The sequence below is a fragment of the Neovison vison genome, chromosome 1 (assembly GCF_020171115.1).
Source record: "Neovison vison isolate M4711 chromosome 1, ASM_NN_V1, whole genome shotgun sequence".
Classification (NCBI taxonomy): domain Eukaryota; kingdom Metazoa; phylum Chordata; class Mammalia; order Carnivora; family Mustelidae; genus Neogale; species Neogale vison.
The window spans coordinates 105,888,038-105,901,010 of record NC_058091.1 but is presented as its reverse complement, the minus strand read 5'-3'; the positions used below and the strand labels follow the sequence as shown (position 1 = coordinate 105,901,010).

General features: G+C 35.2%; 1 protein-coding gene across 4 annotated transcripts in view; it reads right to left on the bottom strand.

Annotated features, from left to right (window-relative positions):
- PHF3 (PHD finger protein 3) overlaps positions 1 to 12,973 on the bottom strand; it is an 86,451-nt gene that overhangs the window by 33,809 nt on the left and 39,669 nt on the right. For 3 of the 4 annotated variants that reach the window (XM_044253713.1, XM_044253722.1, XM_044253739.1), the window contains 2 exons: positions 7,795 to 7,956; positions 1,061 to 2,840 (listed from right to left, as the gene is read on the bottom strand). In XM_044253713.1, coding sequence (XP_044109648.1) covers positions 1,061 to 2,840; positions 7,795 to 7,956 — 1,942 coding nt within the window. Of the gene's footprint in view, positions 1 to 1,060; positions 2,841 to 7,794; positions 7,957 to 8,874; positions 8,948 to 12,973 lie in introns of those variants that run through there. The other variant, XM_044253731.1, reaches the window with a different exon arrangement.

Sequence of the window (12,973 nt, the reverse complement as noted above, 5' to 3'; positions counted from 1 at the left end):
TCTTTGACAGAAAAATTGACATAAAACTTACTTTTTTATAGAACAGCCCCACGAACTTCCACCCACTCTCCCCAACCAGCTCCCACACAAAGTAATTACACAACATATTTTACTAAATTGTCCCTACCTAAAAAGTTCCAAATTTTTATGTAATTGACAGTACTGGGAAGTCACTCTAATATTTACTTGCATGAGTAAGGATAATACTAAAATGTGTAAGCTATAATGTTCTTTTATCATGTCAATGTTGATAGAAGTTCCTACAGCAATCTCAACATTTGAACAGGACAATCTTATAGCTGCAAAATCCACTTCATCTCCTTTTCCTTTTCTTAAAAAGTTAGCAAATAAAAAAAAAAGTGGGGGAGGGCCAGGCAGTGTCAAAAAGCTATAAAACACTGAATCCTAAAATCATTTAAAAGATTAGAATTCATAAGAAATCATTTCAATCACTAAAACATTCAAAAAAGAAACACAGGTTTTCTATTCTGTGTTACATACACAGTTCACTTGGATAATTTAAGTCGTTTTTTGCTACCAAACTTCATTCCAAGGTTGTTTGGTAATTATGAAGTGATGGTATCAAGTCATGGTAAGTGTGCTTCAATTCAAAAAAGAAAAAATTTTTCTTTAAATCTTTGAAAGAAAAATAGAATTTCCATTATGCCCTTTACACTTTATTACTAGCTCTTCAAGCCAAATAAAATAATATATAACTTACAGACCCAAAATAATTTCCTGATTAGCAGCAAGCTTTTTTTCCTCTTTCAGATGCTCTAACTAAATCACACTCTAACTGGTTACAATCACGAAACACATCAATATATACCACCCATTGGTCAGACTATTCTTTTTTATATGTTCTGGGATAATATATTTATAAATTCAGTGGCTCCATCTTTCTATCAATTTATCCAGGACTGATGAGGGGTTTTTTTGTTTCTGCAAAAGTCTTTAAGTTTTTTATTAAAAAAAGTTCTCACATAACCCCACCCTAAAAATCAATTTCTCTTTAATGCACATCACACACACACACACGCACGCACACAAACACACACACCTGTTGCCATGTGGTTTTTTGCAAAAACCACACTGCTTGCTGGGAGTCCACATATATTTGCTTTCAAATGGAGAGCTATGATCTGAGCCTTCTCTTTTTATAGTAGCTATGTTGTCCGGAATGAACAATGGTGGCTCATCCAAAGAAAAACTTTTGCTGCTTCTTCTTTGGCGGGGTTGTAGGTTCTTCTCAGGTTTTTTTAGCTTCAGTTTATCCTCCTCCTTAAAATGCTCTACACCACCTGTATGTTCAAGCTCTTCCTTCACGTGACTATTGGTTTTCACTGCTGCAGCCAGCTGCTGGGGCTTATGGCATTGTTTCTGGCTGGAATGTAATGAATGTCCAGTTTGTGCAGGATGATGGGGTTCTTTAGAACAACCAGGGTGACCATAAGGCTTATCACTCAAAGAATGAGTTAAGGGTTTGGAAACCTGTACCAAATTTTGATCCTGTGATGTTTTTTTCAATATAAAATGAGCTTGATTTTTCACAGATTTAACACCAGAATTGCAACTCTGAATTTTTGAATCCTTCTCAACTTGTTTTTTTCTCACTTTGACTGGTCTATGAAAATTTTGCTGAGATTCTGGTTCATCAACATTTCGTTTCACACTTTTGACATTAACTTTAGTTTTGTTATGCATTAATTCATGTTTTGCTACAACAACTTTTTTCAGAGTATCTGCGGTTATGTTTTGCTTAGAATGAATTATAGGTTTTGTTTGTTTGGACTTTATGGTTTTTGACTCTAAGCAAGAAACACTACTTAACTGGCTGTTTCTGGCATCCTGAAGGTTTGCTATTTCATGAGACTCCAGTTTAATACTTTCAACAATATTCAACTGTTCTGAATTTTGGTCAGGTGCATCACAAATAGCATTTTCTAAAATATTACTTTCTGGTTCAAAAGCATTAGTATCAACCATCTCTAAGTTTGAGTTATTTAATTCTGTGCTCTGCAACTGCTTATCATTAGATTCTGTGTCTTTACAGTAACCCAATGGTTCTATTTCATTTCTTTGAAGGGAGTTCTTAGCTTTATCAGCAACTTCCATGGTATTCTTCAATTCCAAATTACATTCATTCACTTCATCCACAGAACAAGACAAACCTACAAGGTTCTTTTCAGTCTTATTTGGATTTGTACAAGCAGCAGCATCAGAGAGAGAGGCAGAAGATGCAGCTTCCTCAGTAATTTGGTCATCTTCATGGGATAATTTTATTGTCTCATTTGATTCTTGTTCAACTTTCCCCTTTTCCCTTGCTTCTTCAACAACAGTGCCATCTGTTTTATCTGCAACAGAATCATTCTGTTCTTTATCTGAAAACTTAAACTGTGGGCTACTAACAGTCTCGACTTTACATTCCATCAGAGCTTCATTTTTCTTTTCTTCAATACTAACACAAGTCTCTGAAAGGAGTGAACAATTTAATTCATGAGATGGCACATCCGCTTCTCCCTGATTATTACACTTCTGCTTAGAATCTAATCCAGCTTCATCCTTCATTTCAAGACAAGATGACACTGAAGAATGACTTGAAGACACTGATACTTCTGGTACCACTTCAATTTGTCCACTATGTCGGCTGCTCCTTCTGCTCTCTTTATGGTACTCAGGTTTTGGTGACACAGAAACTTCTTTAATCTGACACTTTTCTGGATGTTTCACTCCTGCTTTAGGGGCAGATACAGTCTTCCCAGATGCCTTTTTTGTGCTATTTAAAGGTACTGCATTTGAACGCTTGGCAATAGTGCTTTGTCGCAAACTTCTTACTTGTTCTATCAGAAGGAAAAAAAAAAAACTTAGCTATTTTGCCATTGTTTTTATTTTAATACAATTTAGAATATATTACTTCTTAACTGAGTTATAGGTTTGCTCATTTCAATGAAAATGTACTGAACAGTTACTCATGATAATGATCACATATATATATATATATACACGTATATATGCATATATACACATATATACCCATGTTAAGTTTTAGATTTATCAAAGTTCTATAAATTCTGGCAGGAGAAAAAAACTACAGAATTCAGACTGATATACTTTACTACAAAACAAGAATGTTTACATCAAGTTTCTTTTATATGGTAAGTAAGCTGGGAGTAAAATAAGTAAAATGAGCTTCCTTCACATTAATGCCCATCAAAAAGCAAGACTCTCATACAGTTTTAATCACCAAATGTCTTTTTTTTTTTTACATTAAATATCTTTAAATAGATAATACCAATTAAGTTCAGGTTTCAGCAAAATATAAACTAGACCACCTATGACAAACAGAATTGTGTGAGTTTGAAAAACACCTCATACGAACTCTAACTCCCTTTTATGAATGTCCTTCACTTGTATCACCATTTTAGCATACAAGCTATTCCTAAGAAATGAAGCACACGCTAGGGTACTAAACACAGATAAAGAGAAAATACAGCCAAAGAAATTTAAGCCAAGAAAACATATCATGAAAGAAAATGGCAAAAATATGAAAATAATTTAGTAAAACTTCCCACCTTTAACAATATTCCTAACAAAGAATACAAACTTTTCCTCTTTTCCCTATCTGGATACACCCTCCAGAAGGACAAAGTATGGAGTGAAAAGAAACCAGAAGGAAAGAGAACTAAAGGAGATTAATTAGAAAAACCCACAAACTGAAATACAAAATAAGCTATTTCCAAGCCTACGCATATCCAATGCCTCCAAATAAACTCACATGAAAACCGAATACTATCAATTATTTAAAAAAAAAAAAAAGCCTCCTTTCCTTCAATGCAAAACCCTACTATGAACCAATACTTGAAAGAGTTCCTTATTTGTCATATACCATGAAACTCTTAAGGAAGGTATCATGTGTCTTCATTTGTCTGTAACAGTCCTAGGTGACACATACAGTCTTGATGTGATTATTAATAGCACTCTTTTACTCTCAAAAGTGTCCCAGTTTGAAAAAAAAAATTATTCAATCAACCTTGTCTTAAGAGACCCTTTCTAATTCCCCCAGAATATGACACAGTATTTCATCATTAAATAAGCACCCAACAACTTTTTAAAATTAATACTAAGTGTGGATTATTAACTATTTATCACATGTTCAGATATATGACATTTTAAAATAACTAAAAATGTAATGGTTCATTATCAGTATCTGAAAATTTTTATATACTTTAATGATATTTTTATATATTTTAAGTTTTAAAGACAGCCTGAAATAATTTACAGCTCTTTTTCTGCCTTGAAATAAAATAAATGAACTTTATTACCCATTACCCAGGCATTGATAAAAATAAAAAATGAACAGCATATTCAACTATAAAAGCAATTAAGATGACAAAAAAAAGTTTTCCAATAGTAACTGATTATTGAGCCAAAGATCAAGTTGTTTTTCTTCCTCTAAATATAAATGAATATGAATCCTGCCTGAACAGGCCAAATGTCCATAATGTTCATCCTATTATTTTCATTACTCAAAGTCACAAGTATTATCAAATAACAGATTTAAAAACCTGATAAAAAAACATAAACTGACAGTAGGGAGACTGGGTGTCTCACCTGGTTCAGCATCTACTCTTGGTTTCAGCTCAAGTCATAATGTGAGGGTCCTGAGATCAAGCCCCGTATCAGGCTCCACACTCAGAGTCTGCTTGAGATTCTTTCCCCCTCCCTCTTCCTGCCCCCTCCGTGACACTGCACTCACTCTAAAATAAATAAAATCTTCATATATATATATACACACACACACACACACACACACACACAAACACATATAAATTGAGGAAAAGATAATAAAGTAAATACATGCATCTAACTTAATCCACTTCTGAAAACCCCACACTAAAGCTATACAAAAGATATAAATCTAAAATGAAAGGAAGAGGGACACCTGGATGGCTCAGTCTGTTGAGTGTCTGCCTTCAGCTCAGGTCATGATCTCAGATTCCTGGGATCAAGCCCTGCATGGGGCTCTCTGCTCAGTGGGGACCCTGCTTCTCCTCTCCCTTTGCCTGCTACTCTGCCTACTTGTGCTCGCTCCCTTGCTCTATCAAATAAATAAATAAAATCTTTTATGAAAATAAAATTAAAAATAAATAAATAATAAATTGAATGAAAGGAAGAACAGGAGAAAACAGTGACAATTCTGGAAGTCAAACAAGAGATGCTCAAGAAGTAAATGGTTTAGGAGACCCAAAAAAGATAAACCCTAAGACGGCAATATTGGTTCTTGCCAATTAGTACAATTAATACTTCAAAAGGGCTAGGAACTGGTAATCCCAGATGATTCTAAAGTGTGGATGAAGGGAGACAGTTAAAATGAAGATGAGATGAAAACTATTTTTAGATCTCTAGCTCCCTCTCCCCCACTCCATCTGCCAGGTAACTGCCTTTTCCTGGTCCTAATCTAAGACTGGAGGCTTGCTCTCTGGAAGAGTATAAAACATGGTTTCTAGATTAGGGAACATCAGGCACAGAAAAATGTGGCAGTAAAGTACAGTGAAATTCGTGACATTAAATGAATTTACATACTGAAAGCTGAGACACCCTGTCAGCTTCCCTGAAAGGTTCCCATAACATGCTACCAATTTAATGAGCCTAAAGGCATAAATAACCTCAATTCTGACATCAGGGATTCCTCGACAAACAAACAAACAAAAACAAACAAAAAACCCTGCATGAACAGAGAACCATACAGTGAAGCTCACAGCAGACAAAATCCAACCCACCCACTCTTTCAAGTGCTAACCTTTTATACAGTTTTAGTTCCTACTCTTAAACATGAGCAAACAATCATTTTAGAAAAGTCTCCAGCAGGAAAAATGAAGAAGGAGAAAGCGAGAGAGACAGGCAGACAACATGGAGAAAACAGAAACTATAACTATGTGAATAAAACACTTTTTAAAATGTTAAGTACTTTGTGAAAGACAGAAGATATTGTGTCCATGAAACAAGCCCACAGTACTACAAAAAGTACTACTCCCAAAACAAACAAACAAAAAAGAATATTCAGAAATTAGAAATGTAAAATTTGATGGGAAAAGTTGGAGGATAAACATGAAAAAATTTCACCACGTAGAGAAAAAGACACAGAGGTACAAAGTAGGCAACATAAAGAAAATGGAAAGGCCAGTCCTTCCTACCTAACACCTGAATAATGAGTTCCAGAAATCAAGAGCTGAGAAAATAAAGAGAGGAATTACCAATGAGATAAAACAAAAAATTTCCCCAGAGCTGAATAATACTCTTCAGACTAACAGGACCTACGGAGTAGCCAGAATTCAATACTTAAAATACACTTACAACAAGATACATTATCAGAAATACAAAACACTGGGCGCCTGGGTGGCTCAGTGGATTAAGTCGCTGCCTTCGGCTCAGGTCATGATCTCAGTGTCCTGGGATGGAGCCCCGCATGGGGCTCTCTGCTCAGCAGGGAGCCTGCTTCCCCCTCTGTCTCTGCCTGCCTCTCTGCCTACTTGTGATCTCTCTCTCTGTCAAATAAAATAAATAAAATCTTCAAAAAAAAAAAAAAGAAATACAAAACACTTAAGCTTAAGAGGAAGATTCCATAAACTTCCAGAAGAAAGTAACATATCAAAAAAGAAAAAAAAGGAATCAGAATAAACTTCTCAACAATACTGAAGTTAGAAGAAAACAGAGGAACACTATCAAGTTTCTGAGGGAAAATTATGTCTAACCTTGAATTCTATGTTCAACCAGACTATAATTCCAATGTGAGGCCAGATTAAATATATTTACAAACACACAGTTTTAAAATAACACATCTCCATGTTCCTTTTTCACAGCAAACTACAAGAAGTGTCACAAAAATGAAGAAGCTAAGCCAAAAGAGAAAATAAGAGCTACACCACCAAAGAGAATCATCAGAAGAATAATAAAGGGAGATCCCTACATACTAGCTATGCATCAGGTTTATACAAGGCCAACAACTATTACACATAGGAGCAGATCAGAAAGCTCCAAGGGACTTCTTCAATAAAATGGAAATGACAGAGTATCTGATATGCACACATATTTTTTTTTTTTGCACACGTATTTTTAGGAAAGATTTAGACAATCAGTAGAGTAGTTGAGGTGTTAATACTGATATGTACAAAGAAACCTGTGTGTACAAATGTACAAATGTACAAAACGGTAAGCAAATAAACAACAAAACAATTACTAAAACAGAAAGACAAAAAGTTGTATAGGAAAAAAGTAACCTTAGTTTACTAAAATCAATCATCTCTAACAGCAAACATAGTCACAATAACAAACAATTACTACTGACCTAACAAAATTACTTTTAAGAAGATGAGAAAATATATTTTTGTGAGATGAGGACAAGAAGACAAACACTAAACTCAGACCTGGAGTGGGAAATCAATAAATACCTACACATATGAATAATCAAAAAGTCTCTGTTACTCAGAGACATGGAAGTAAATACCAAAAACAGTAAAACCAGCTGAGAAAGCTATTAATGATTTCCTCTATGAAAAAGAAAATAGACATTACAAACTTACAGAATCAGTCAATCCTTCAAATTTTATAAATACATAGTTTCAATAAAAATTTTTAAAGATTATACCAACAAACTGATATAGTCTCAAAATTCATTATTATCAAAATACTCAGATTAGCAAACATGATGAAAATACGGTCTCTGCTTAGTGAGTTTACAAACTATCACATCTATTCTTAGCTAGATTTTCTAGCTCAACCTCTCTGGAAGATTACCTTGTGCCATTAAACGAGGTGATTTTCTTGGTGATCTCACTGAATTTTCTTCTACTTTGTCCCTCAAGTTCCTGTTGGGTAAAATCAGTTCTTCTTCATCAATGGTATCATTGCCACTTTCTTTAACAACTCCTTCATCCATAATATCGTCAAGACCAACAACTAGAGAAAATACAAAAACAAGAAAATTAATTTTTAAAAATACTGAGTATCTTAAGTATTTAAAGGCAGTTACAGAAAACACTGTGAGACATTTTAATGCAATACTAATACTACACAGTCTTGAAAATCTAGGTCTATTTCTATTATGTGATACTGCCACTACCAAGCTCCCAATTCAGATTTACAAACTTTTACCTTATGAGGTAACTAGTCAAAGAGTAGATTAGCTATAATTGTTCTTGATTTGACCTCCACTGTCATTCTCACTTATTATTCAATGAACCTCTGTGAACACTGTAAGCAACTATACCTGAAATACTCAATTATCCCAATTTTAGTTAAAGTAGTATAAAATTTTAATACCCAGAAAAACTTGTAATTCTAAGTACATGCTAGACCCCAAAGATTCCAGTTCGAAGTATAATTCTATTACTTAAAGACTTTATACTACATGTATAGAAAGTAATACAGGTACACCTTAAGCAATAGCAAAAAAAAATATACACAGAGAGAAATGAAAAACGTTTAACTTCCCCCTCTCCCAAATGCCAGGTAAAATGGTAGGTGTATAGCTATATAATTAAGTGACCTTCTAGTCAAAAGAGAGAGCATTTCATTTAATGGGGAGGGGGAGATATGGAAAAGGATTGGGGGATGTTGAAGAAAATATAAATATCGTATTTATACTGTCATTGGGTTTATTTCTGTATATAAAAAATTTATTTTACTTAACTAGCTGACATATAGCAATTCTAAATGTGCAGCTGTATGAAATCTTGTAAAGGGATTCTGATTATTTAGATCAGAAGGCCTGGATTCAAATCCCAGCTAAAACACTTAAATAAAACTTGACCAAGTCACTTAACCTCTCTTTCAGTTTACCTCTAAAATGAGAATAACAATACCTGTCCTACCTACCTCACAGAGCTGTTGTGAGGATCAAGTGAGATGATGTATGAGAACTCACTTTGTAAACTTTAGAGCACTATACAAATGTTAGTTATTATCTTCATCCTAGGGGTTAGAAGGAACCTCAAGAAGTTATCTAGTCCTCATCTTTGTATCCAAGAAGAACTTCAATTAAAAGAGCTCAACAAGATAGTGGTCTATCCTAAAATTTAAAGAGAACAAAATTCTTTATAAATATACTTTCAAATAGTACAATCTTTTTGAAGAGCACTTTGACAACAAACAGAATAATGAAACTACTTATATACTTTGACCAATAAATTATAAATAGAATAAATTATGGAAAAAAGTTGGCCAGAAAACACACTGTGATCTGTTAGTAAAAAACAAAATGCATGTGTATGTACATTTAGACAAACAGAAAAAAAGATTAGCAGGAAATAGATGAAAATTATAATAGCTATTCTATAAAAGATAATATACTTGTTTCCTGTTTTCCAGATTTCCTGCTATATTCATGTATTACTCTCAAGAATAGTCTATACTTCAATCACTAACCTACGCACTAAAAGCTCAGAGAAGAATGTATTTAAGGAAAATTCATCAGGACTCACTTAAGATATAATTAGGAGAAAATGGGTGGAAGTTCAATTAGAAGGCTATTTTGCCATGATGAAATACTTATGCTGTCACACATTCACACACATTCTCAAAAAATTTTTAATATTCATTTAAAAAAGTAAAATTTAAGACTACTTTTCATCCCAATTTTATATAAAAGCATATATACAATGTATGTACTACAAATATGCACAGAAAGAAACGGACAGGGAAAAAAAGGACTGGAGTGTTATCAGTGATTATCTCTAGTGGTAAGGTAGATAAGGAATTCAGGTTTTCTACATTATTGTTATACTGTCTCTGTGTTTTCCAACTTTTTTTACAATCAGCATGTATTCTGTATTGTAATCAGGAGAGAAAGGAAAAACTCAAAAGAGGAAAATAGTCCAGAAGAAGGGTAATTAAAGCCTAATCAACAGTGTTGGCAGGGAGTGAAAAGGTATTGTCTGGATTTGAGGGCTACACTGCAAAGCAAAAATCAATGGGATTTAGCAAGCCAAATCCAAAGGTCAATTATTAGGTTACTCCCTGTCCTAGTAGCCTCTGACATAGCTGACCCATTTCTCCTTTCTGAATCCCTTTCTCCTCACTTAGCTTTTGAACATCACACATCTTCTTCTCTCCAGCTACTTCTCAGTATCCTTTGATACAGCTTTCTTTTCTTGCAGAGGTCTACACAATGGAGGACTTAAAGGTTCAATCCTTCCATCTCTTTCTTATCTATACTCAAACCCCACTAAGTGATCTCATCCAGTACCACCTATACTTGGACAACTCCCAAAATTATTTTCTCCAGGCCCAAGCTCATATCTAACCTTTGGAAGAATATAATTTAATATCTCCACGAGGTCTAACAGGTATTTCAAGCTTAACATACTGAAAATAAACACTGCTTCTACCCATCCCTCCTCAATAAAACTGTCCCTCATAAGGTATTCCTGGTCATGGGACCTCCATTCACCCACCTGTTCAAACCTAAAACTCTAGAACTATCCTTAGCTTCTCTCTCTTCATGTACCACATCCAAGTGATCAGCATATCCTGCTAGTTCTATCGAAAAACATAATCACTCAGGGTACCTGGGTGCCTCAGTCAGTTAAGCAGACCAGCTCTTGATTTCGGCTCAAGTCATGATCTCAGGGTCCTGGGATGGAGCCCCGCACTGGACTCTGCTTGAGGATTCTCTCTCCCCCTCCCACAGCTCATGCACACAAACTCTCCATCCTCTAAAATAAATAAATCTTGGGGTGCCTGGGTGGCTCAGTTGATGAAGCACCTGCCTTCAGCTCAGGTCATGAACCCAGGGTCCTGCTTCTCCCTCATCTGTTCCCCCTCCTTGTGCTCTGTCTCTCTGTCAAATAAACAAATAGAATCTTTTTTAAAAAAATAAAAATAAATAAATCTTTATAAATATAAAATCTATCACTTCTGACCATTTACCACATTCACAGCTAACATTCTACTATAAATTACCATCATCTCAACTATACCATAATAGCGTCCCAGGTTCTTCTACTGACATACCCCACATACACACCTCACATACACTATGATCCTTCTAAAATATTAAGTCCTATCTTGTTACCATTTTTCTGTTCAAGACCCTCCAAACTCGACTACTACACTTATATTTATATCCAAAATCCTAGCCAGGGCCCACAGGATCCTAAGATCTTCCCCAGCCAACTTTTCTGACTTTTCACCTACCGATTTATGACTCACTCTACTCTAGTCACACTGGCCTTTCCTGATATGGGAGAGGCAAAGATTATCTCAGGGTCTTTGTCCTTGCTAGTCTCTCTGCTTGGGGTGCTCTTCTCCCACATTTCCAGGTGGCTCACTCTCTTTAAGATTTACCCAAATATCACCTTCTCAGATAAACTTTTCATAACAATCTTACCCAAAACAGCACATATTCCCATCACTGCCTACTGATGCTCAGTGTACTTTATTCTTTAAAACATGTTTCACACTACCTGATTTAAGTATCTGTTTAACTATCTTCTCCAGCAGAACGTAAGCTCTACGAGTCAGAACTCTATCTCTTTATTTGTTGCTGAAACTCCAGAACCTAGAATAAGGACCTGGTAATACAGGAAGCACTCCAGAATTATTTGCTGAGCAAAAGAATGAGGGAAAAGAAAGGGTCAGGAAAATTTAAATGTTGATGAGTGAGAGAAAAATGTTTTCAATAACAGAAAGAGATAAGTTGGAAAGAACAAACTTGGAAGTGAGGTGCTGACTTTACCTTTTGGATATATACTGATGATACAAAGAAAAAGAGCAGGCAAAAGAAGCATCAAGATAATACAGTATCACACACAAAAAAAGGGTAAGGAAAATTTCAGTGAAGTAGAATCAGGAAGGTTAATGCTACAAGAGAAAACAATGGAGAAAAAATCCACTAATTTGACACAGAGAAGCAGAGAATCAGATGACAAGAGGTTCATTCTGCTTGAGTAAAGAATGACAACTACAGTCTCTTTTATTTTTAAGACGTTTAATGGTAAAAGACAGAACGGGGGGGGGAATCAATTAAAGAAGTTAAGAGGGACAAAAGGTGATTTTTCTATATAAGTGACAAATGGGAAAGGGGAAATAGAAGGAGGTGTGGTAGGGAGAATCACCTCTACCAAAAGAAAGATGAGGGAATGGGAATGGGAAGGGAGAGAGAATGTGGCAAAAAAACAGTGAGGGGCAGGAGGTAGAGAGAGGAAAGGGGAAGAAGGGAAAATCAAAAAAGACCCCAGCATGTTTGTGTGTGCTGGAAAGTAACTTTGAAGGTAAGTGATGTTTTGAGGTCCCATCATCATACAAAAACCTCCTATGTCAACCTACAATTAGAATACCTCAGACTTCATCTGAGCTATTTCTGAGTTGAGATTTCCAAGAACACAAGAACACAGCCTTTTTTGTACTCCTGCTCTACCTGGCAACACATACATTTCCTTCACCTCAAAAGCCCAGCTTTATATTAAATCAAGCTCTACATGGTCTCTAACATTTCCAGGGCTCATGTGAACAAGTGCCCCAACAAGTAAAGCACCTACTTAACCTCTCTGTGCCTCAATGTGCCTCAAATTCTTCAATAAAATGGAGAAAATACTAGTGGGTCAGAGGGCTACTGTGATGATTAAAGTAATATGTATAAAAGGCTTGGAACAGTATCTGGCACTTAGAAAGCCCTATATTTACTGTTTACTTCTGTTTCAGTCTCTCCCCATCCCATGTACCCACCATAAAAATTATGTATTCCCTCTCCCTCACTGCTTTTCTTCAACTACCCTTAGAACAAATAAAATTTTAAAAAGTATCTGATATTTCTTCTGAAATAAATTTCATTCATCTGACTAAAGTAATTCACAGTGCAGAATGAATACTCTAGGGCAAACCCCTCCCAATCAGGTATTCATATTTTTTAAAGAGTTTGATCCAACTAGTTCTGCTAAGAAAATAAATATAAATAAAGGAGAATCTGGACTTTTTT